General features: G+C 41.6%; 1 protein-coding gene across 1 annotated transcript in view; it reads left to right on the plus strand.

Annotated features, from left to right (window-relative positions):
• Nucleotides 1-3,304: 3,304 nt before the first annotated feature.
• UBE2E3 (ubiquitin conjugating enzyme E2 E3) overlaps nucleotides 3,305-24,753 on the plus strand; it is a 61,223-nt gene continuing 39,774 nt past the window's right edge. Inside the window, exons 1-3 of the mRNA XM_062005006.1 lie at nucleotides 3,305-3,534; nucleotides 4,762-4,964; nucleotides 7,102-7,152. Coding sequence (XP_061860990.1) covers nucleotides 4,771-4,964; nucleotides 7,102-7,152 — 245 coding nt within the window. The 5' untranslated portion in view covers nucleotides 3,305-3,534; nucleotides 4,762-4,770. The remainder of the gene's footprint in view (nucleotides 3,535-4,761; nucleotides 4,965-7,101; nucleotides 7,153-24,753) is intronic.

The following is a 24,753-nucleotide window of genomic DNA, read 5'->3' on the forward strand; positions in this document are numbered from 1 at the left end:
GTGGAGTCTCCTTCCTTGTAGGTCTGCAAGACCCGCCTGGACATGTTCCTATGCGACTTGATCTAGGTGGACCTGCTTCTGCAGGGGGTTTGGACTAGATGATCTATAAAGGTCCCTTCCAACCCCTATCATTCTATGACTCTATGATTCTATGCATTCATGCTTCAAAAACATTAATTTACCTATTACTTTTTTTAAGTGCTCAATACTAATCTGCCCAGTAAAAACTAGTATTCAACTGACCATTTAGTCTTTTAGCATGTACAAAACAACTGTCAAACACATTGTATACAATACGTTATAACTCAATCTCTACTTTATAGGATTACAATGGAGATTAATTCATATCTGTAATGCTTTAGCACATATTAAGTATTTTTCTATGGATTTAGATACAGCAGTGTTCAACACTGGGATTTTTCTATCCCTCATAGTTTTCCTGTGAAAAGCAGAAAATTCTTTCACCCTAGTTCTGATGCCAGGCATTCAGTTGTTTGCTATCACAGAATTTCATGTCAGATGGAGGAGACAGAGCTGTGAATTCCCATACCTAGAAAAATATTTTCAGATGTCTGTGAAGCCCAAAGCAGTTGTTAAACCTCAACATGCTGACAGTAGCTTCATACCTGTGCTCTGACAAAACAGGGATGGAGACATATCCAGTTGAGCTTCTGAAAAAACTCCCCCATCAACTGCCTTAGGGAGCAGGGCTTGTAAAAAAAGACCCAACAAAATACAAACAACAAAGGCAACTGATTGGGGAAAACAAGTGCAGGCCACACCCACTCCAGAGTGCCCAGGACTGTTCAGACAAGTCTGAACCATCCTTAGGAAGGCTCTGCACTTCACAACACCAGCTGCACTTTCACAGTTCAAGTACTCAATAAACTGGTAGAGGAAAAGCATTCATGATGGGTACATCAGTCAAAAGTACACTGACGTCAAATAAGCAAGCATATGAAAAGCCAGAGAGATTGTGATATGTAGCTTTGTAACAATGGCTATTAAAAATGGCATTTCTCCCTCTCCTTCAAACTGCACCATACCTCAGCAGCATAGTACTTTTTCTATGGTTGACAATGTAACAAACGTACCCAAGGAAAATATGACCTCGGAAGAAGAAAGTGTCATCCTTTGAGACCTGTTGTCAAATGAATGCTTATTCAAATAAACATCTGTTATATCCACATGTTGCTCCAGCAAACCTTGTTTAATAAGGTACAAAAGGCTGGGAAAACATAAAATCCAGGCTGGCTTTTCACTTTGTCTCTGTTAAATGGGCTTTATTTTCACTTTGTATTCTGAAAGCCACAGAAGCCACGCAACGTGTAGCAGCTGATGTGGTACGCAACCCTTGGCCATACTACTTACTTTCATTCTGTAGATGAACACTCTTCTAGATTTTTTGGTTTTTGGTTTTGTTTTTATTTTTTGGATGCTTGTATTAATTTGCACTTGAAATAGAACAAAAATTTAAACACTTAATCCTGATTTTCAAAGCTCCTGAAAGCCTCATCTTGAGCATCATCAACCAAATCAGAGGGGCGGTGGGGAGGGGGGAGGAGGGAGGGAAGCTCTCACTGCTGACTGATAGAATTTTTGATATTGCCATGCTTCCCTTTCACTAATTATGCCCAAATTGCTCATCATGCCAGATACTGTTTATGCTAGGAATTTTCTGCAGCATACCTCGGGGGCAAATTGCCTGTAGTGGTGATTTGGGAATTCTCTATAGCCTACTTAAACAAACAAACCTCCAGTATTCCTCCTCATCACATCATTCAATTCTCTCACCAAACCTTCAGCATACTTTCCCACTGAGCTAACTTCAGCTACCCAGAGAAGGGTATTCCCTGAAACACCGACTGTTCATTCCCTCAAGAGGACAATATATGCTCTCTGATCCCTTGATCCTGCACAAGCTAGGAAAACACAGTAGTTTTAGGTCATTAGGTTGTTGGTAAGGAAAGCCCTTGAGGTAAAATCAGTGGAGGTGAAAGCCTTTGTGCTGGACAGCAACATTAGCCTGAGACTTCACTTAGCTTGCACAAACATTTACAGTAATTGTTAATTCATTCTCTGTTGAAGACAGTTCTCCACAAACTCATCTATTTTTCACAAAGAGAATAAATCTTCTTTTAGAAATGGATTTTATTGCCAGTATGATCAGACTCCAAGTTTGGAATATTTACATTACTTTAATCGGTGGATTGCTTTTACCACATGGTGTGCTCTAGCTGTACAGTGTGACAAGCTGCTCAAGTACACACAAGAACAGTACCTTCATGATGGACCAGAAAATGAACCCTCTATCCTATATTGTCTTCCTGTGACATCTACCTCAACTGCTAACGATTATCTCCTTTGCTCCTTAAAACATTCCGAATTTTGCATGCCAGCTGCTTCTGGAACAACCCCTAATTCTGTTTTTAATCCAGAATACTCCTATTAACAGTGGTGAGGCTGATGGGTAGCACTCCTACTGCAGCAAAGCATTACAACACAGGCACGCTGGGTCTCCTCAGCCCCACATGGGTCTTGGCTGGCAGGACAGCTGGGGTAATTGCTCTGCTGCTCCAGCTGCTGCAGAGACACTGGCAGACACTGGCTCCTCAAGTTCTCATGCGGGAAGATGTGTCAAGTGTGATTTTTTTTGAGGAGCGTATGTGAGGAAGGTAATGGTGGGGTGAGAAACTAAAACTGGTCCCATTCCTGTGGTGTTGGTGGCCTCTGTCCCTACGTCGACACGAAGCACGAGATGAGGTGTGAGGGGCGAGGCTGGGGTCTGTGGAAGCCCCATGGCCCCCATAGGGGTGCAGCTGTCGGTGGGCACCTGCCCATCGAAGGCCACGGCAGTGCCCCGCAGGCTCCGACGGGCCAGAGGCAGGAGCCCGTCGAGACCTGAACGCAACTGGCGACGGTAGAGAAAGGCCGCGGGGCGGGGCGGGGCAGGCCAGGCCAGGCCAGACCGAACGGCCGTCGAGGGCCGCCCCGCGCGCCGCCGCTTTGTCCTTGCCCGGCCCGGAGCACGCGCGGCCTCGGTGGCGGCGGCGGGAGGGCGCCTGCGCGCACCCCGGGCCGGAGGGGGGCGCGCTCCGGCGGCCGCCAGGCGGGAGCGAGCGCCCCCTCTCCCCCTCCCCCCCGCTCGCCGGGAGCTCCGCCGGCGGCAGCCGCGGCGGCGGCGGCAGGCGGGGGCTGGCGGTGGCGGGAGGCCGGGGGCGGCCACCGCCCCCTCCCCCGCCCCGCCGGCGCGCGCCCACCGCCCCCCGCCCCGGCCCCCCGGCCCGCCGCGGGAGCCCGCGCCGCAGAGCGGGGCCCGCCAGCGCCACCCGCCGGCCGCGGGGCCGCACCGCGCCTCCCCCCGTCCCCCCCTGCTCCGGCTCTCAATGTTCCACACTGCCCGGCCACAGAGCCGCCGCCGCCGCCGTATAGCCCCCCGGCCGCCTCCGTCCCCTCCTCGGGCGCCGCGGGCCTGGCCCGGCCCCCCGCCATCCCGCCCCTTCGACCCAGCAGCGGGACAGGACGCCGGCGAAGGTAAGGGAGAGGCGGGCGAGGCGGCTGCCGCGGCGGCTGGGCGAGCGCGGTGGGGGGAGGCGGGGAGGAGGCGGGGGGGCTGGTAGAGGAGCTTTGTTCTTGTTTTCGGCGCTTGCTGCCTGGCGGCGGCCGGGGGCGCGGAGCCGGCCCGAGTTCACGCCTCACTTGGTGCACACGCACGGTGCGGTGCGGGGCTGGGCGAGCCGCCGCCGCCCGCCGCGCCGAGCCCAGCCGCGCCGAGCCGAGCTGCGCCGCGCCGCGCCGGGCTCTCCCCACAAAGCGCGGCCGGGCGGTTGGGCGGCCGCTTGCAGCCTTGCCGCAGCTCCCCGCCGCGCTCCTCCTCGGCCCCCCCGGCCGCCGGGGCAGCCCCCTCCTCCTCCCCCCCTCCGGTCGGCCGAAAAATGTCGGTCTGCCTGGTGAAGCTGCGCGGGGAGCGGCGGCGGGGAGAGCTGTGCAGAAGGTGCAGTTTGAATTATGCTTCTTCCCCCTCCGGCAGCTCTGTGGTGGCCAAATGCAGTTCTCGCTGCTGGCCATGTAAATAACCGGGGCTGCTGCCGCCTGAGTTGCTTTAAATGCATCTTGGGGTTTTTCTCTCTGTCCTTTTTTTTTTTTTTTTAAAACAAACACACAAAAACCCAACCAACAACGGAAAAAAAATCCCTCGGTCGTGTCGTTCCCCGCCTCCCCAACCCAGCCCTTTAAATGCAGAGCAAGTGTACGTTTCCATCTGAAATCAACCCAAGTGTTATTGGCAATATATTTTCTGAGAGAGAGGGGGAGAGGGGGGATCTGTTGTTTGGACCCAATAAAATGCTCTGCTCCAGTGTAAATATTTACAGGGTATTAGTGACTTCTTAAAAAACGTTTTCATTGAGGTCTGTTATTTACAGTATGTCATAAGTTATTAATGTTCATTACCTAAGTACCCTGCTAAATCTGTCTCGTGCCTTAGAACAAAGTTGTCAATTGGCATATTGTTTAAAGTATGAAAAAAAATGCGAGTGGGTTTAAAAATTGGAAATATCTGTATTTTCAGAAGTGTAAATATCGCTTTGCAGCTATCAAACTGTAGTCCTTGGGGATCAGACAAAGTATATTTTGGTTAATTTTTGAGTGTAATGGAGTTGTCACTGATTCAAGTGTTCTCTGAAACTTGGTGAATGGCAAGAGAGAGTCCTGCCTATTGTATTATCTCTACCTCATTTCTTCTCCTTTCCACAAAAAAAGTTCCCCACGATGTCCAGCGATAGGCAGAGGTCAGATGATGAAAGTCCAAGTACCAGCAGTGGTAGTTCAGATGCCGATCAGAGGGATCCACCTGCACCTGAGCCCGAAGAGCAAGAAGAACGAAAACCTTCTGCCACTCAGCAGAAGAAGAACACCAAACTATCCAGCAAAACTACTGCTAAGCTATCTACTAGTGCTAAAAGGTAAAGGAGACACTAAAACATTCTGTAATACTTTTGAACGGTATTTTGGGTCACAATACTTGCATTGCACTTTTCAAGACAGACATTTTTTTCTCATAAAGTTACAGGGGAAAAAAAGAAGAGTGAAGTGATGAGTTTTGTAGCATAGGAGCCTGCCAGGCAGTATCTTCATTAATCCAAGTCTTGTTGAGGTAATAATTACGCAGGCTTGTCATACGTCTTTTGAAAAGTTATTTGGGAACTTGCAGGCTGACTGGGGGGGCACCTAAGTACATTTTGTATTTGCAAAACTGCTCAAGAGAGTGTCAGCATCGGCTGTCTTTTTCAGAGTTAGATTTCCATGCCTGGTTGGTATAGAGTGGCGTTCTCCTGATGTATTATATTATGATTATTTACTGATGACAAGCAGCGCTCTTTAATTAAAAGAAATCACAAAACCCCAGTGGCTTCTGTGGGCCTTATGACTACCTTTTCATGTCAATGCACAGAGAGCCTTACACACCTTGAAGTAATGGGTTTGTTCTGCAGTTCTTTTGGAATAAACTTAGTTTTCTCCTTTAGGATCTCCATATTGAAACCACAGAGTGGCCTCTACCTTTAAATATCAAACTTTCAGAAATCTCCTTTAGTTCTATCTGTTACGTTTTTATTTGCATATAAAGTTACTGACAGTCCAGCTCTGAAGACATACACTCTGATAATTTTCTGTAGTGTTCAGCCTTGTGAAATATGCAAACTTTAAATCTCTTGATTCTGGTGGTCTTTACAGATGAAACTTAACTTTCCAGTACTTTTCCTGGAGTTGCTTTTCTTTACAAACATTTGCAAATACCCTGTAACAAGAAAAGCTGTATAGTAGCTGTAGTAGCTTCAGGTTTTGCTCATTCAGTGTGAATACTGTAGGACTAACTTCTAGGAACACTTTAGTCATTTTGTATTGGACTTAAATTCACTAAATTCTTTTTGAAATGTGTTAAAATTGCTGCACAGTGTGACTGGGTGGCTTTGATGACTGTTGAGCTTGTTGAAGAAACCCTTTAAAACAGAACTGGTTAAAGAAAGAAAAGTTCTGGAGCTACTATGTAGACTGTGTAGTTTGTTATTACTTAACTTTTTTCAAAGCTTGAGATGCAGGCTTTTGAGACTGAGTTTTCCCTACTTGTCTTTATTTCACTTGATTTTTGCAAGTCTTAGTTCCTTACATCTCAAATAGTTCATTAGTCTGACTAAACTTATTGGTAGTAGTGAAGGGTGTGCAGAGCAATTTCTATTAGATTATACTTTGACACTTGGTATTCACTTTAAGTTTATGGTCTTGCTTATATGGGCCCTCTTCTAAAGAGAAGTCTTATTTGATATTTTGAAGAGGACATTCCTGTGCCTCTTTTGAAATTATATCTCTTACATACCTGAATAAAATATGAAATTGACAAAAACTTTCTGTATCGTTACCCCTTGGGAATAGTTGTACTAGAGTAAAGCTAAGCACAGATTATTTCAAGTTATTATATCACTTTTTATCATGGAAATACTAGCTACTGTATAAAGTTGGGGAAGGAAAGGCAGCAGAAGGTGTGGAGAGAAGCAAGTTCATCCAGAGAGATTATTACAGTTACAGAGACAGACTGGCAGATCTGCAAATCCACTTTTGAAACACACTGCAAAGTAGTAGGTAAAATATTATGGAAAGAGTGTGTCTGCAGCCAGCGCAGTTCACTCCTTCAGCTTCAGTCACGGGTCTGTGGCGCTGATTTAAAGTCATTGTCAAATCTGCCTGGGCAGCACCCTCCCCCCCTTGCCTCATTTGCATATTAGCTTGAAAAGAAAATATCTCTGGTAAAAAGTGCTCGGATGTGAAAAAGAGTTACTTTTCAGAATACTTGCGGGAAATTTCTACCCAACTCAATTGTAAGTGTTCTGTTTACATACAGTGTGGAGCAGGAAAAAGCTGCGAAGTTTCTCAGCTGTGGGATTTGGGTTATGCCTCTGAGAACAAAGAGGAAGCAGCCATGTTAGCATTACTGAAGGCAAAGCCAATCTTGCATTTAACTGCATGGTGGTAGAGGGCAGTGTAATTCCCTGATTTATTCTATAGACTATCTCAAATGCTTTGTGTCTGTTCTCATTTCACCAACAGAATCCAGAAGGAGCTAGCTGAAATAACCCTTGATCCTCCTCCTAACTGCAGGTATGTAGCGGTTTCTTAAATTGTGGATGGTGGTAGGAGATGAATGGGCTCAGGATTGCAAATGAGAAACTTAGTTTTTATGACTGGTGACTGTTAGACAAAAATTGCGTATAGCCGATTAAACAAGGGCAGGGAATGTCTGATATTCAAATTTGCTATTTTGTCTGTGTCTTGGAGGTATAGGCATTAGTGATTGATGTACATAGTAAAGTGTATTCAGTTTGGTTATTGTAGCTGGTCACTGCCTTCGTGAAATGTTAATTACATGAACTTCAAAATATGCTGAAGCTTTCAACTTAATGTCTGCATGTAGTGTGAACTGGCTTTTTGAGTGCCAGCTTTATAAAGCTATAATTTCTTTCTGAAGTAAAGGGCAATATATTATTTTTATATACTTTCTCTTAGTTTGTTGCATAACAGTTGTTTCTGTTGGTCGAAGCTGTAATCTCTTGATAGTATATTTTTAAGGAAGTTCCCAACTTGAGAGATACTTCTGTTAGGTTTTAGATAATGAAGTTGTAATCTTGGAAGATGGAGTGATTTAGTCTTAGATAAAGTGATGGTAACTAACGAGTGCTTGATCTGTAGGAAAGTTAAATGGTAGTATAGCTAGCTAATTTCTTTAAATCTTTTGCATATTTTACTTTTGTTTAAAGAATGCATAAAAATTCTCATTAGCTGTGAGCATCCAGTCCTCAGATTTGCAATAAAGCTACATTTAAATAACATTGTTTTCATTTGATGCATCTCAGTAAGTTTTCCAACTGCAAAGTATCTTCAGATTAATATCTTGTATGTAAGAGCGAGCCTTGTATGCAGTTTTAAAAATGCTGGAAGTGCTTTCTGATTTTATGTTGGAATTGTTGGTATTTATGAATAGTTGGAGATGTTTGGTGAAAGTCTTGCAAATTAAGTAAGATGTGAGTTGTTCTATCTGACTAGTCTGTGAGAGCAGGGACTAACCAGAGTTGTATTTTATTGAATTTGTGGTAAAAGTGTCTTACCCTGAGGACTGTTCTGTAGATTGCCTATGGCAGTCTGATGTATTTGCGTGCAGGGTCAGTGGCTCTCCCTCTTCAACAGAGGCAAGCTCTGCCGAGACATATGTCTGTTGAGTTTTTTTAGGGGGGGAAGGGGGTTGTTTTTAATTAATTTTAATAAATTACTGGGATTTGGTTCTGTGATGCTTATGCACTTTATATTTGGACCCTCAAAGTGGGCACGGTAGGACAGAAATACTTAAATTAAATAGAACACTAGCACTCTGCCTTATAGTTGCTAAAAGAGAATTTTAGCAATTTTGAGTACAGCAAGTTAAAGCTTGGCATTTTGAAAGAGATGCCTCCCCCCCTCACTTTCTTCAATACCATCTGATACTTAATTCCTTGAGAAAGCACGTTGCTTTCGTTATTTGCACAAGAGTATTGCAGACAGTTTTTCTTGTGAGCTGGTACTGCCAGATGCCCAGGAATGCTGTTGAGAATGATGAAAACCCCCCGCGTGTCTAAAGTTATTCAAGTTTCACTCCTATAGAGCATAAGGGAAAATATTATTTTTTTTCCAGTTAGGAAGTCAGTGCTTCTGTTCCCCTAAGTGTCTTTAAGAGGAATTTAATGCTTTTGCTCAATGGCAACTGTATGATGACTGCATTTGTACCTAAAAAGATACTTACAAGAGACATTGGCATCTTTAACAGAAATTCTGGGTTTTCAGGATGAACAGTTTGAAGAGAGTTTCAGTGCCCGAAGGATTACTGTTACATTGCAACTGACTTGTTAGGAGGAAGGAGCCTTGCGGGTATCAGGAAGTAAATACACCTGTGTGTTATGTGCAGAACAGTTGAAACTTGTAACACACTTTCTTATAGAATGTGAGGTGGCACAGATTAGATAAGACTGATATAGCAGGCATGCGACACCACTGCTTATCATACAACAAGCAGCAGAATGCTACTTAATACATTTCTTGTAAAAGAACAAGGATTTGGGGAAAAAAAAAAAAACAAAACCCCAAACATTTAAAAGCCTGTGTAACTTGGACATAATCACATGTGCTTTAAAGATTATAAAACCTTGTGTCATAAGTTCTCTCGAGGAGATTTCTTCATGTAAAGTTGTTTCTTCTCCAGCTCTAGAGCACACTCTTATCATTTGCAGTCCACATGTTGCAGACTTTACAGGGATACAACTGCCAAGTGATGTTCTTAGATGCTGATAGTCTTGGTTACTCAGTCACATAAGTGATAAAAAATTACCAATTTTGAAAATATGATAATGCAACATATAAACATATACAGTAACATTAAATGTTACTTTAACAGGATACACTGAAGTTTATTGTTGAACTCTCCTGTATGGTGTTAAACACCGATGGCTACTGTCACTTCTCACCTGCCAGTGTAGCTGCACGTGGAGTTGCTCCAGGGGGTGATCCAGGTTGATACAGCAATGTCTACTGATTGCATTGTGATTCTCATGCAAAAGAGATGCAGGTTTCCTCAGCAGTTAAATTTCCCACAGTCACATCTATTGCTATAACATCTGTTTTATAAGAATGCAGAGCCCCAGGAGAGCCCGATTGCTGGGTGTGTGAAGCAGGCCTGGGCTGCACATTAATTTCTATTTTGGGCGCTGGGATAACAGAATGACAGGCACAATAAAAATGTCTAAATAGCATGTTTTTGCTTGCTTGTCTCAACGGTAGAGATTGATTTCCGATTCCACTAATTAGACAATGAACTGTTAGAAAAATTGTGTTGTCACACATCATATTTGTGAGCAGTGCATATGAACTGCATCTTGGGGGTACCAAATATAAAAATTATTATCTTTATGCTGATAGCTTTACTCTTTAACATACAGTAAATTCCTGTGACTTCAGTGTGGTTTCCATGAAAGACAGAACAATGAAAACAATAAAATTAGGTTTGGTCTTAAGCCACTAAAGATGTTGGAGGGAAGTACTGCCGTTTCTTCATGTTTTCTCTTGTCCAATAGAAGAGGCTAAAACGATTCAGTTGCTGTCCAACATGCACCTTAGTGCCAGGACAGATAGGTAAACTGAGGACAAAGGTATCTATCTGATCCTAATTTTTCTTGATTTTGTTGGCTTAACTCAAAACTGTGCTATTTGGTGCAGTGTGCTGTAGTTAATTTCTTTTGTGCTTTTAATAGCATAAAGCAAAGCTAGAAAGGTCTTGGCCGTATTGCTTCTAGGCAGCTCAATTTCAAACCATGGCCAAGCACTTATACATACTTCAGGGGATGGAAGTGTGCCAAACCCCACCATTACACATTCTCAGAAAAATGCTGCAAAGATCTTGGACGTAATGCGTGGTAAATCTGGGCTGCAGAGATGCTTTTAAATAGATTTGACATATCTAGAATAACTATTTTCAGTTCGTGGCATGAAACTGTTTAGATCAGAGGTCACTACTCTGTATTTAAGGTTATATCTGTGGCTGCTGTTCTGACCTGCCCATCTCAGAGGCTACAGCTCAGGTGGAGCAAGGCACAGCCAGCTATGATGCTCCTTGTACTTCCTGGATTTTAGGGCTGGCACAAGTGAGGCTGTTCCCAGGGGTACCATGATTTATTAAAAGCATCCTTTAGCTGTTCCTGCCTGCTCTGCTGATCCACAAGAGCAAAATGTCTTATTTCCTCCCTTTTCCTCATTTCCATTCCAAAATTAATCATTGTTCATCTTCACGGGAAAGCTTTTGAAGTTCAACCCAGTATTAAGTAACACCCATGCCAGCTTAGTTTATAGTTTACAGCTCATTTCAAAACAAATCCAGTTTGATATAAACTTTGTGGAAAATAAAAGCAAACACCAAAATTAGTGTATCCACTCAGCTTAATTAATGTGGTTTAAAAATAGGTGAGTTAAAACCGTGCATCTTTCCCATGTAAGCAGGAGAATTTAAGCATTTCATTGTGTGCTCTTGTCGGTTGTTGTTAAATATCAGACGTCTGAAAACAAGTGATTTTTTTAAAAAAAAGCAGGGCTAGACAAAACATGTGCTTTAGAGCACTGGTCAGAGAGACAACTTTCCTCCTTCATGGCTACTGGGAAATGGGAAATCTTACTAAGGGAGAGCTGCTTGGATGTCCTAAAGACACCCTGCTCTGTTGTATTCTGTAGCTAGCAAGTGCCTAACCTGATAGGTCTGTTGAAAAGATTTTCCTTATTAGTGATTATCATCTCAATTACTGTTTATTTTTAGGCATTGTATGCTAATGTATACTAATGTGATTTCTTGAGCAGTACTACAGAAAGTAGCAGTTGATGATTTTGCTGTTTGTAGCCTGTCTTGTAGGTAGGTAGTTTATAAGTAGTTAATTTAAAAAAGTATTTTTAAATAACAGACCAAAGTGTGTGGACTGAGCACAATGGGAGTAACACATAAAGAGATTTTAGTATAGGATTCTCCTGCTTCCTAAGGACTGTGTTTGTCCCTTTCATTACTGTCACATCTTGGGCTGGTTCTATGCTGCAGTGTTGCCAACCCAACCCCGTAGTCTGGAGTTTGACACAAAGAAAAAAATGCCTGCAAAACCCTGGCAGATGAATGCTATTATTGGTTTAGTTTTGGACTGATGAATCCAGATGTTTGTAACTGTCTCACTGTGGTTATTACCCCATCAGTGGGGAAGCATTGCAGTATGTATTTAAAGCAATATTGTGAAGGTATTCTTCAGAGCAGCAATTTAAGCTCTTTCAAGTGAGCTGTCTGAAACAATGAGAAGCAGTGAACAATTGTGCTGGTGGTGCTGGCTCTTCCAATGTGCAGAGGGAGCACTGGATTTGAGCTAACACAGCCTTCTGTTAGCAAGGAAGATGCCACAGCTGAGCTGGTAGAATCCTTTCTTTTGTTAACATACTCTATCTAAGGTAAGGTTATAAGCAAATGTTTACTCTGCAAATAGTTGTGCCTATTGAAGATGTTACTGCAAAGCTGTGGTTTGCTCCAATTCTACATGGAGGTGACTACTCCAGTCAGTAAGTGAAGGAGATACACGTGATTACTCCCTAGTGCTCCCTTAGGGAGGGGGAGAGAAAATAAAAAAAAATAAAAAAAAATCAGTTTGCTTAAATGGTTTAAATAGGTGATTCAAACTAACTCTGCTGGATTTTTCCTCCTTCCCTTCCGAATAGACATTGTTCACACAAAGCTTTTTGTCAGACACACCAGGATATGAATAACTCAGTCCATTCCCTTGTCTCTTAAATGTAGTAAGTTTCCATCTCTCCTTTGTCAAAGCCAGGCGTTAGTTCTGTTGCTTTCTTGAAATCAGTAGGAGGAAGAATATTGTGAATGCGGTCAAATACCAGGCCCTTATACAGCAGCACAAACGTGTGCCCAAGTCTTCATATGTACAGTGTTTTTTTTTTTCCAGTCAAGCAGTTGACTTTTCAGATCAGTGGTAGTTCCCCAGTTTTGTGTTCATTCTGTTAGTTTCTTGTTGGGCAAACATCTTCCTATTACTAAATATTTAGTTTCACTGGGGAAAAAAAAAAAAAAGGTCAGTTTTGCTTGTTTCCACATCTCCAGTGAAAACCCCAACTGTGAACACTAAATAGTTCCCTAGAGAAGGAGAAGATGATTAAGGTATGTAAAAGTTTATTAGGAGTGTGTACAAAAATGTCTGTGCTGAAGCTGAATGAGCAAAATTTTAAAAATGTTACCCAAACTCTGCTTGATAATCTATCTTCTAATAGATACATTTTTTATAGTCTCTCTCTGCCAAGTACACTCTAACCACCAAGTGCAATAAATGCATAAGAAAAGAACGGTGAAGTTTGGACAATGGTTCTGAGAACACAAACCCACACAATCATTTCTAACACTCCCTATACAGAAGTTTGCAGTTGCAGTTACAACAATACAATGAAGAGGGTTCATAATTCTTTTAAGAACACATTTGAAGTAGCTCTCAAGTGAATATTGAAATACTACTTTTCAGTATTGTCCAACTCTAAACATAGTCCTGTGATTCCTTCTGAAGCAATTTCTTCATTGTTAGTTGCTGAATGTAAATCAGTGCCTCACAGGGATACAAAGATATGTTTAATCCAGTGATAACATTGATTTATCAAGAATTATTTCTACTAAGTGTTTTCTTCCCTTCTGTTTCTTCCCTTCTTCTTTCCAGAAGAGTAGAGTCTAGGTCAGAGTAGGAAGAAGCAGTGTAATTGAGCACAGCAATGAAAAGTCTTAGTAATTTTATATTTCTGTCCATTTGTAGTAACAGCCTGGTTTTGCCACCTTTATGTGTGCAGAGTTGCTTTTATCTTACTTGCAGTGGTTAATGAAACTGTTTAAGGAGTAGGGATGAAACAAATTTAGAAAGGCAGTTTACTAAAATGTTTAAGTGTTAGGTAGAGCTAGAGTGTACTGTTACTTAACATGCCTATATTAAAGAAGAATCCAACAGTAGAAGATTGTTTAAGTCCTGAATGCTTTGAATTATGAGAATATTTAAATTACTTTCTTTTCAGGTGAAGGTAGATGACTGATCCACTAACTCAAAATGCCTCAAGTTTTAGGTGCTTTTTTTCGCTGTGCTGGTATTGATCTCTTGCAAGTTACAAAGCACTTTTTTTTACCACTCCCCACACAGTGAATTTCTCATGCAAGTAATCTCTGGTGTAATTAAGACAGGATTATGCAACACAAATCAACGTATCTACTCACTGGAGTAGGTTTTCATGCCTACAGATTTTCAGTAGGCACTTGTCTAAGCAGTGGATGCAGTGCTGTTGTACATGCTCTTAAGTGTATGTGTATTATTCAAAAGGTTGTACAAATCTTTTACCAGTTTTCATAGCATTACCATCAAAGTAAAATATATATATATATACATGGCTGTCTTATGTACTTGAGAGCTGCAGAAATAGTTCAAACACTTTTTACACAGCTATGGCTATTACAGAACTGACCCTCATTACACCTAAGTTTTATCTAGAAACAGTAAAAGAGTCTGATCCAGATGAGTTTTTTAAACAATTATTTAAGCAAAAATTTGCAAAAAACATGAAATAATGTGTCCTTAAGCTTGAGGACATATCTGCTTTTGAAACATCCATTTGTATAACTGTACAAACTCCCTTCAGGTTCTGTGATAAAGCGATTTAAATATGCCATGTATGTGTGTGTATATATATATATATATATATTTCTTTTTAAACTCACACCATGCATTGCTTACCACTGGAAGCCTGTCATATTTAGTTTGTGATAAACACTGTGCATGGCAAAGTCCTAGCACACTGGATGTCTCTGCATCAGATTGATTTGGCTATATGTATCAGTTACTCTGATTTGATCTTTACTTTTACAGACATGGGTTACGTAATTTTAATTCAAATTAACTAAGTGCAAATATAAGACAATTGGGTAAACTACATTAAATTCTGTATTTAAAATGAATTGACTACTTCCTATAAAATTGATGTGTGGAGATTTCCTGGAGCTGGTATAACTAGGATTTGCATATATGTGGAACATTTCAGAACAAGTAATACAGACATCATGAGCGGAGTTTCTGAGGTCAAAGCAACATAGGCAGGAGTAAGGTTACCCAGCTGCCATCTAGGACAGGAGCATGCATATTATTGAGGTAGCCAGGAACTATACTGTAACTTTAAATTGATGCCTTACTTTGAGCCTATAGCTGCTAGTGATAAACGAGTCTGAGCCAGCTTGCTTTAATTTGGATTAATTTTCCCTGTGCAGAAGGCTACTGTTATCTAGTTCAGAACTGTGGCTGAAGCAGTTGTTAATTTTAAAGCATTTACTGTAAAACAGACTGGCCAGATTTTTATAAGAACTCAGATGCAGATTTAGTTGACAGTGTAAAGCTGCTGTTGTAAGCATCACTTTCAGAAACAAACAAGGGGAGAGAGTGCCTTGATGAATCACCATGGTGAAGTGTAGTAACCAGTGCATGCGTCACTTTCAGGTTGGAAGAACTTGTAGAGAGAGTCTGTGGAGGACCATACTGCAGTCATTAGGAAGTGATGTTTTCGCTATTGATGTAGATGCTGGACTAGAGCATATAAATATTGCATTTGCAGGTAGCAGCAAGGAGCAAGGTGTTGTAAGCACGCTGGAGGACAGGATCAGAATGCAAAGTGACATGGGCAGATACAGGAAGTAACCTTAAAAATAGCAGGTAATTTAGTAATGAGAACTGCAATACACAGCACTTCAGTAGGAATAATCAGCTGCACAAATCCACAGGGTTAAAAAAAGACTGAATGAGGAGCAGTTCTTTAGAAGAGGTGTAGCCACTTTGAGGATCATGTGCTTTTCAGGGATCAACAATATAAGGCCAGTGTAAGCGACGTAAATAGAACATCACCACAATAGGTGGATGTATGTAAAAGAAAAAAAAAAAGTGTTGGAGACATGGTATATGAAGCCATCCCATTCAGTTCAGCACGGGTAAAGGCCAGCTGGAGTACTTTACCCAATTTTAAGCACAACACTGCCAAGTGACATGGGGTAGCTGGAAAAAATACATTTTAGAGGAAAGCAAGAAAGAAAAATGTTTGCATGCAGAAGAAAGTTGCTGCAAATGAAATAACCACCAGACAAGAGTAGGGTTTGTTCATTTATTTATTTATTTATAGGGTAATTGCTAATTACCCTAACAGAGACCTAATTTAGATGTGAGGAGTACCTAGCTATAAAGACACTATGCATAAAGATGTGATGAATCTGCATCACCAGCTTTTTTTAAGAACAAAGTGGAGACAAACAACTGTCAGGAGCAGTTTAGATATGGTTGTTTCTGTCTTCAAGCAGGAAATGGACTAAGTGACCTCTTGAGGCCCAGTTTGAGTAAGCTATCTGTGATACAGGATTTAAATTATGTTAAAAGAAACTTCATCAGGAAGTGATTTTCCCCTCATTTAAAAACTAAATCAGAGTTCTGCAGTATAACCATCTGGAAAATATATAGACTCTATGATTTCAAGCAAAAACAGTAACAGCAATTGCTGAAGAAGTCACTGGAAGTACAGAGGTTTTGTCCCATTGTGAATTAAGCAAATGTGTAGTGATATCTCTGCTGATCTATTCCAGCCCCTCTCCCTATCCCTCCCATTTTGGCTTTGTTTTCACCTTGGGTCCAATCCTACCTTCCTTGCAAAAAGTTGTCACATGTCATCAATTCTGCAGAGGTGTATCATCTTTGTAAGAATAGCGCTGGTTGTGCAGTAGATCTTGATTTTTGATACTTCATGTGCTCTGTGTTTGCATTCTCTACTTTTGTTCCACATGCACAAAAGTACCTCTAATACTGAGATAAAAAAAACCAAGGAACAGTTTTTTCCCTGCTTCACAGAGGTAGTTTGCAGTAGATATGTAAGTGCTAATACATCTGTGCCAAACACCCCAGATAGATCCAAGCACATTGGAAAACAGGCGTATGGTATACTGCCTCTGACCATGGATCCTATCTCTAAGCACCCTTTGGAGTCAGGGCTCAGAAAATTGTAGTGAAAATATAAGCAGGCTGGCAGGTTTCCAGCTGATGAGTTAATGCTGCTATAAACTTCAGTAGTTCCTCTCTGAGGCATGCCAAAGGGTGCAGGCACTGGGAAGGAAGCCAATGGAGGCAAAGAGCAGACAGCAAAGCTAAAGGCCAGCCTTAAGGAGTCACAGTGTGATTGTCTAGGAGGTAGGTTCCTCTCTTGCCAGAAACCCTTCATGTAGCTTTAGTGGCAGGGCTGGATATCAGTAAGCAAATTAAAGCACATTCAGTGTGAAGCCAGCTTGACTTGTGAATGCTTGGTTATTGTAGCTTGAGCAGTCATTCTGTGACTGGACTGGCAGTACAGGGTGCTGCTGAAAATGGAGGTTCTCAGCCCTGCTGGGTCACTTTACAGAGGTTGAAGCTGCAGTGAGGCAGTTTAGATTTGAACTCAGGTTGTCACTTCACTCTGAAGCCTAGACATAGAAGTCATAAAAATATTGGAAACAGTAAATCAGTAGAGCATCAGTGGGTTATGTTCACTGGTACAAATGAAAAACAAAGGGCAAAGAGAAACATTGGTGTTTTCTGTAAGGACGGTTAACAGCAGAAAGCTATTTTAGTTTGCAATTTGAGTAAACCATTTAGATGGTAAATGCTTTGAGCAGAGTGAGTTGGGGCGGGGGGGAGGGGATAGGGAGTGAAGCATTACAATAGATTAGTAGCTGTGTAATAGGAGATATGTTCAGCTGATAGTGATTCCTGCTATGAAGCTGCAGCTATTGTAGCAGACGCTGGACAACCAGATTCCTCCCCAAACACAGTCACCGTTTCTAACAAGCAAGAGATGTGTCTACTGTGCAGTAACCACCTGAGGTATGTTCATACTTTAACTAGCTTTTGTCCTTCCCCCTGGTATTAACATCAGAGACCTCATCCAGGCTAGAGTATCCACAGGACAAGTGAAGTGGTGCAGGGATGATAAGCTGACGTTGAGCTCATTGTACATCAGTGCTCGTCCTCACTTAGATACCTAAGACATATTTGCATCTACTTCATTGATACCAATGGCAAAAGCTGCAGTGGGACATTACAGCTGTAATGGGACATTACAGATTTAGTGGCACCTCCCTCTACAGACACATTAAGGGCCCGGTGAACCAAACTCATTATCCCAAAGCCCAACTTTGTGTTTAGAGTTTTGGACTTCAGCATATTGGGGGGGAAAAAAAGATACTTCATTTCTACCCTATAAAGCAAAATGAAAGATGAGTCTTAAGAGACTAAAATCAACTTCTAGTGAATGCTGTAACAGACACTATATTCCCATGAAAGTATATTTCAGTAATCTAAGTTATACAGCAGAACCTACTGCATATTAAGCATAGTCTGAATGATTGAACAAACTTCTTATGCAAAAGGTAGAAATACTATACAACTAACATTCTACAGGCATGATTAAACAGTAATCAGATCTGAGAGGGTGATCTTCACATGATAAACTATTTGAAGAACAGTCTGTGGCTGCGTGTTTGCTTGTCTGGAGTAAGATATTCTCTATGATACGTGTAGGATGTTTATACAGCCAGGTGGTGCCTAGCTCCACGTTGCTCTTCCCTCATAGAGCGCTGGGATTGCTGGGGTCATATGAAGAGTTGTAAAGGCAACCTGGCTGTTGTTTGTTCTTTTTTCTTAATTAAGTAACTTACAGCCAGAAGGCAAACACACCATAACTTTTTTTTTTTTTAAAAGAAGCAAGTTGAATTTAAAGAAACATCACCAAAACAGAGTAGTGGGAGAGAAGTGGTTTATTTTGTAATATACAGTGTGGTACCTTAAATAGATTAATACAGGAGAAATCTGTTACTTTTTGCTACTCTGAGAGCAAATATGGTGAAAACATTTTTCTTTAAAGTGTTTTGGTTAGATCTTTATTTTTCATGATAATACCACAGACTAATGTTATTTAAAGTCTCTGTTTTTTGTTACGCTTGCCTGGGTTTTTTGTCTTAGGAAAAGAAGAAACAGAATAATTTCTTACCAGTTAGAAGGAAAGCTAACAGCTGTGGCTGTTGCTACTCTGAAACTATTACAGGCTGAGCACTGAGTGGGTCTCTCACATGTAAAGAGCATTCTGGACAAAGTTCCCATACAATGATGAGTGTGCCCTACAAGAAATTAGTGAAAGTGGGGTCAGAGATGGAAGAAGTAAAGAGAGATGTGAGCTGTACTAACTGGATAACTGTTTTGTTACCACTTTATTTTCTTTCTGTACAGAACTTTTTCTCTGTACAGAATATGTTTCAAGTTAGACTTTGATAATCTTGACCTAGACAGAAAGAACTGAAAACTGTTATTGTCTGTGAATTGCACTTGTTTGTCTTTTGTGCAGTTTTTCTTTGCTTTACATACAGTGTCTGAATACAGCTAGAGATAGTGATTTGCTAAAGGTCTAATAAACTTAATTGGGCCTGGCAACGTGCAAATTACTGTTTAACAGAGTTTTGATGGAGGTGAAGAGGAGGAGCTAGTTCTGCAAGTTGATGCCAAGGTATAGAAGCACCTGTGAGACATTTTGAGCTTTTTTGGTGGAACCATGAGTTTATAGCACTGAAGCTGTAGTTACCAAACATGTAAAGCTATTTTCAGTAGCAGAATCTGTAAAATGATATTAGAATGTTGAGGGTGGGAAAGGCCCCTGAAGTCATTGGCCTCTTCTGTTTCGGCTAGCCACCTTCACCTTTAGCAATCTATCCTTTCAGACTCAATCAGTGAGAAAACAAATTGCTTTTGGCTTGTTAATACAGTTAACAGGTGTTTTCAGAATCTCCATTGTGTTTCTTTCTGTCTTTTTGCTAAGGGAAATTGGTGGCTGCAAGAGACCATCTCTTGTTTGGGTGGTGGAAGTTCTGTGGCTCAGCACTTTGTTTCATGCAGTGGGTGCAGGAAGGCTGTGTGGAGCATGTGAGTTCTGTGTCCTGCACCAGCCACATCCCAAGCTAATTCAAATCCTGAAGAAGCTGATGTAAAATCTTTATTAATTTTTATTTAAATCTGCACCATGACACCTACTTTGCATGGAATGAGGATAATTTTGTACCTTGCATGGGTTACATCACGATTGGCAACTGATGAGAGAAATTGAAACAAATGAAGGACTGGAGGCAGAGGGGTTGTGGAATGGTTCAAACATGTTTTCTGGCTGCTTCTGTAAGGTGATCACCACTGAAAGAGTTATGTGCAGATATTTTTAACTCTCACATTGAGATTTTATTAGAAAACTTGTAATTTCTTGGACTTTACCCCATTTAAGCATGGGAAGGGTGGCAAAGCCTTACTAGCCTAGAAATCATAAGCCAAAATGAGTTTGCCCTTGCAAATATCTAGGCTGTATGTAACATTAGAAAAATAAATCTTTGACCTTGGGACACAGCTTTCTGGATTTCTTGGCTGCTTGGTTCACATGGCTGTGGGCACAGGGCATTGTTGAGCTTCTAGGTACAGCGCTGCCGACTGAAGTAGCCTGCATCCTAGTAGGGTGGTGGGGCTGTGTGCTGGCAGGTTGTTCCTCTCTGACAGGTACCTGTACTTTCTGCAAGCTGCTGAAGTACAGGATTGTGCCATTCAGTGAATGAATGTGACTTCATCCTACTGGATGCTATTTAGGCCATTTGCACTGCTTCTGAGTTGCTCTATGTGCTGCCCTGTGGTGTTAACTGAGGCCGTGCTGGTATTTATGCTGTAAATTGCTACTGCCTGCTTTTCACTCAGGACTGTAAGAGAGGTTTTGGTAACTCTCTGCTTTGTTTTCTGACAAATGCAAATTTTGCTTAATTTTCCTTTAGCCCTTTATTGCAATTCTGACCTTTGAAGCATAAGTGTAAATAAAATATCTTATCTGGGTTCTCAGATTCATCTATGCTTGCTGCACTCTCTGTTTTTAAACATGGAGTAAGGAGAGAAAAGTGGCAGTGATCGTGCCTCTTCCTGCACCTGATACAAGCTGGATACTTCCCCTTAAAATCTTCCATACAGGCTGGGCAACCTTCCAGTAATGATGACAGGTGCCCACCAATGCGATAGCAGCTAGTTAACAGGAAGTGGGAATATGAGATTGTGGTTTGAAAAATACTGCTACACCAGTAGAAATATCACTTTGTTTTTCTGCTTCTTGAAAGTATATTAAGAAGAACAGGTGGTTACAAGAAGCTGTATTGCTCTGGGTCTTAGTCCAAACCCATTTATGCCTAGAAGTGTTCCAGGTTTGTTAGCTTTGAAAGAACCATTGGCGTTTGAAGCTTGAGGGGAAAAAAAAATGCAACACTAAATGGTGCAGTGAGCAGTCCATGCAGTGCACCAAGTGTTATTTCTAGAAGTAATTATGTTAATCTTCTTGTGAAGTCAGTTGCTGATCACAAAACTGAGGGGTCAGTTTTGCTTAGTTTTAGAGTAGATATCATTAGTAATGAATGCTGGATGAGCAGCATCTGTGAGATGCTGTACTTTGACAGCTTGTGTTTTCCATATGCAACATTACCATGTGGTACAAAATCAACTGGCAGAGTGCAAACTACCGAGAGTCATCCTGGTGCTGCTGGAGGGTAGAACTACAGTCTCTAAGCTAGGTGCAAGCCAGACCCTGACTTTTATCGGATCTGTATGCAGAACAGAACAGAGAAGCACAGCTTTGTGCTCTTCTGCCCTAGAGTGGGTGTATAAACTGCAGTATCTTGGGTGCTGTTTGAAATTGCACCAGCTCCATGTGGTCCTAAGTGGCTGAAACCTTCATTAAGGTGTTACTAGGGGCCCCAGCCCTGCCCTGGAGCCATCTGTGTGGCTCTGGCCAAAGGCACCTCTTTCTCCTGGCAAGGAACAACTTCAGCCCAGCCTGCTGATGGTGTAGCACTGCTCTGCTTGTAGCATGACTCAGAATGACTGCAAATGAGTATTGTGCCGCTCAGTCTGTCACTTAGATGTTTCTCTGATTTTTTTCTAGCCTCTATAAATTTTTAATTTTGGAGTCTGGACTGCCACTTGAATAGAAATTTAGGGAGAAGATCTTCCTAAATGAAGTTTGAAAGACAGAAGCTTTACTATAAAACTTCCTGTTCTCATTTTGCTATTTGCAGTAAGTTGTTCCTGGTATTATTAATTCTTCTGGCAGGTAGAGTTAATTTATTTGTGTATGGGTCTTCATGCTGCTGGATGAATTATCGATTTAATTATGGTCCAGGTGCTCAGAGCTTTGCTGTTTTTCTAAACATGAAATATAAAGAAAAAATGAGTAATATTTTGACTTGTTGAATAACTGTAAACATCGGGAAGCCTTGCCAGAGTATAAATAAAGAGAGAATTTGCTTGGCGGAGAATATTATCTACTCCAGAGTGTGCTGCTTTTGTGGGGAGGATTAGTACTCTGCATTTTACTAGGACACACCTTTTTACAGCTACGATATGCAACAGAAGATTAAAAACTTTTACCAATAATTCCATGTATTTTCAAACAAAGTTTCTTTTGCAATTACAGCTGATTACTAGTGGCCAAAGGTTGAATGGAGTTAACATAGGCATAACAAGAAACAGTCCCCGATTCCCCGGTAGGTGTATGTAAACTACCTACTTGTAGTATTTGTCTTCATCTGTGTCACTCAGTCCTTCCTATTCTACCTGGTACAGTTTTATTCACAGTCCTCAAATGCTTTCATATGCAAAGATACTTCTTAATGTTTGTTTCATTTCCTAAACCAGTTTTCCATCATACTTTCCCTTAATTTGTATTAAAATTTACTTTATGGATGATATTTAATTCCATGAGAAGTCTCTTCATAACTATCAGTTCAGAGTCAGGCCAGAATACAAAATCAATGAAGAAATACCTTTTTTATTGCGATCTGTAGGAATCTTAGCCAAGGGGCAAGTGTATGTGCTGAATTAATTAACTGGGACTTACTTCTTTTTATTCCTCTTTTGTTTCTACCTTTTTAATTACTGCCTTTTTTCTTTGTGGCCCTCAGAAAAAGCACACCATACCTTTTTCTCCTTTTTCAGGAAAACCTTTGTGTGTGTGTGTGTGTTTACATGGCCTTCTAAAAGGAGTGTGACATTGCCCTATTTCGGCTGCCTCTAAGCATCACTTGGCAGAGCCCATGGAATAATACGTCTGTGCATCTGCTGCAGCATTGGGGACAAAAGAATTAAAGATTACGCTTCTTTAGTATATTTCACTATTGTAATATGCCATTGAGATATGCAATAGTATGAGATTTTCAGATGAATATCATAGAATCATAGAATAGTAGAGTTGGAAGGGACCTTTAGAGATTATCTAGTCTGACTCCTCTGCAGAAGCAGGTCATCCAGAGCACATTTTTCTTTTTGAGATTGCCTAACAGCTACCCTCAGGAGTCTGCTATTCTTCAGGTAGAAATAACACATTTGATGCATCTCCCGAGGAAGCAGCCAAAAGTGGATGTTCTGACCTCATCTCTAAGCTTTTTCATTTTCTTTGCTGACACTTAATGAAGTTACTATCACAGCCATTACAGATAATTTTGCAAAAGTAGATTACATAATTATTACAATTTCTTGTATTGTTTTTGGTATGAAGTCAAGTATTGAAGCTGGTTCCTCATTTTGGCCCCACCTAGTATGGCAGTGCCAGTTTGCACTGGTTGTTAGATATGAAGTGTGTTTTGCATTGGATATGGAGTTTGTTTTGGGGAAATCTGCATGTTTTAGAGTACTTTGGTATTTTTATTTGAGATAAGAAACTAGGTTAGAGCATCTCAACGGGTAGGAAATCAAGCAGGGGAGCCAAGAGACCCACATGGTTAAATAGGGAACTGTTGGCGCAACTCAAGTAAAAGAAGAGAGTCCATAGAAGATGAGAGGAAGGGATGATTGCTTGAGATGAATATAAGACTGTCATCAGAGTATGCAGGGAGGCAACTAGGAAAGCTAAAACATTGTTGGAGTTGTGCCTTGCAAGAGAGGTCAAGGACAACAAGAAAGGGCTTCTTCAAATATACTGCAGACAGAAGTAACACTAGAGGCAATGTAGGCCCTCTGTTGAATGAGGCGGGTGCGGTGGTGACAGAGGATACAGAGAAGGCAGAGTTACTGAATGCCTTCTTTACCTATGTCTATGCTGCTGGAGACTGTCCTCAGGAGCCCCAGACTCCAGAGGAAATCAGGTTAAAGGAGGATTTTTCTTTGGTTGATGAGGACTGGGTTAAGAATCAGTTGAGCAGTCTGGATGTACATAAATCCATGGGCCCTGATGGGATGCACCCGTGGGAGGGTGGCAGAAGTCACTGCTAAACCCTCTCTCCATCATCTTCAGTAAGTCCTGGAGAACAGGAGGGGTGCCTGAGGACTGGAGGAAATGTCACTCCAGTCTTCAAAAAGGGCAAGAAGGAGGAACCAGGTAACTACAGACTGGTCAGCTTCACCTACATCCCTGGAAAGGTGATGGAACGACTTATCCTGGGTGCTCTCTCCAGGCATTTAAAGGACAAGAGGGTCATTAGGAGCAGTCAACATAGTTTTACCAAGGGGAAGTCATGTTTGACCAACCGATAGCCTTTTATGAAGATGTAATCAGGTGGATAGATGGTGGCAGTGCAGTGGTGTGGTTTATCTTGATTTCAGTAAAGCATTTGACACCGTCTCTCACAGTATCCTTGCAGCAAAACTGAGAAAGTGTGGGCTGGATGATCAGGTAGTGAGATGGATTGTTAATTGGTTGAAGAGAACGCAGAGAGTGATGATCAATGAGGCAGAGTCTAGTTGGAGGCATGTATCTAGTGGAGTCACTCAAGAGTGGGTGCGGGGACCAGGACTGTTCAATATATTCGTTAATGACCTTGATGAGGAAACAGAGGGCACTATCAGCAAGTTTGTTGATGATACTAAGCTGAGAGCAGTGACTGACACACCAGAAGGCTGTGCTGTCATTCAACAAGACCTGAACAGACTGGAGAGTTCAGTGGGGAGAAATCTAATGAAATTCAACAAGGGCAAGTGTAGAGTCTTGCATCTGGGATAAGAACAACCTCATGTACAGTCTGGGGAATGAACTCTTGGAGAGTAGTGTAGGGCAAGTCCCTACTTGGGGGTC

The sequence above is a fragment of the Colius striatus genome, chromosome 11 (genome assembly GCF_028858725.1).
Source record: "Colius striatus isolate bColStr4 chromosome 11, bColStr4.1.hap1, whole genome shotgun sequence".
In the NCBI taxonomy this organism is placed as follows: Eukaryota; Metazoa; Chordata; class Aves; order Coliiformes; family Coliidae; genus Colius; species Colius striatus.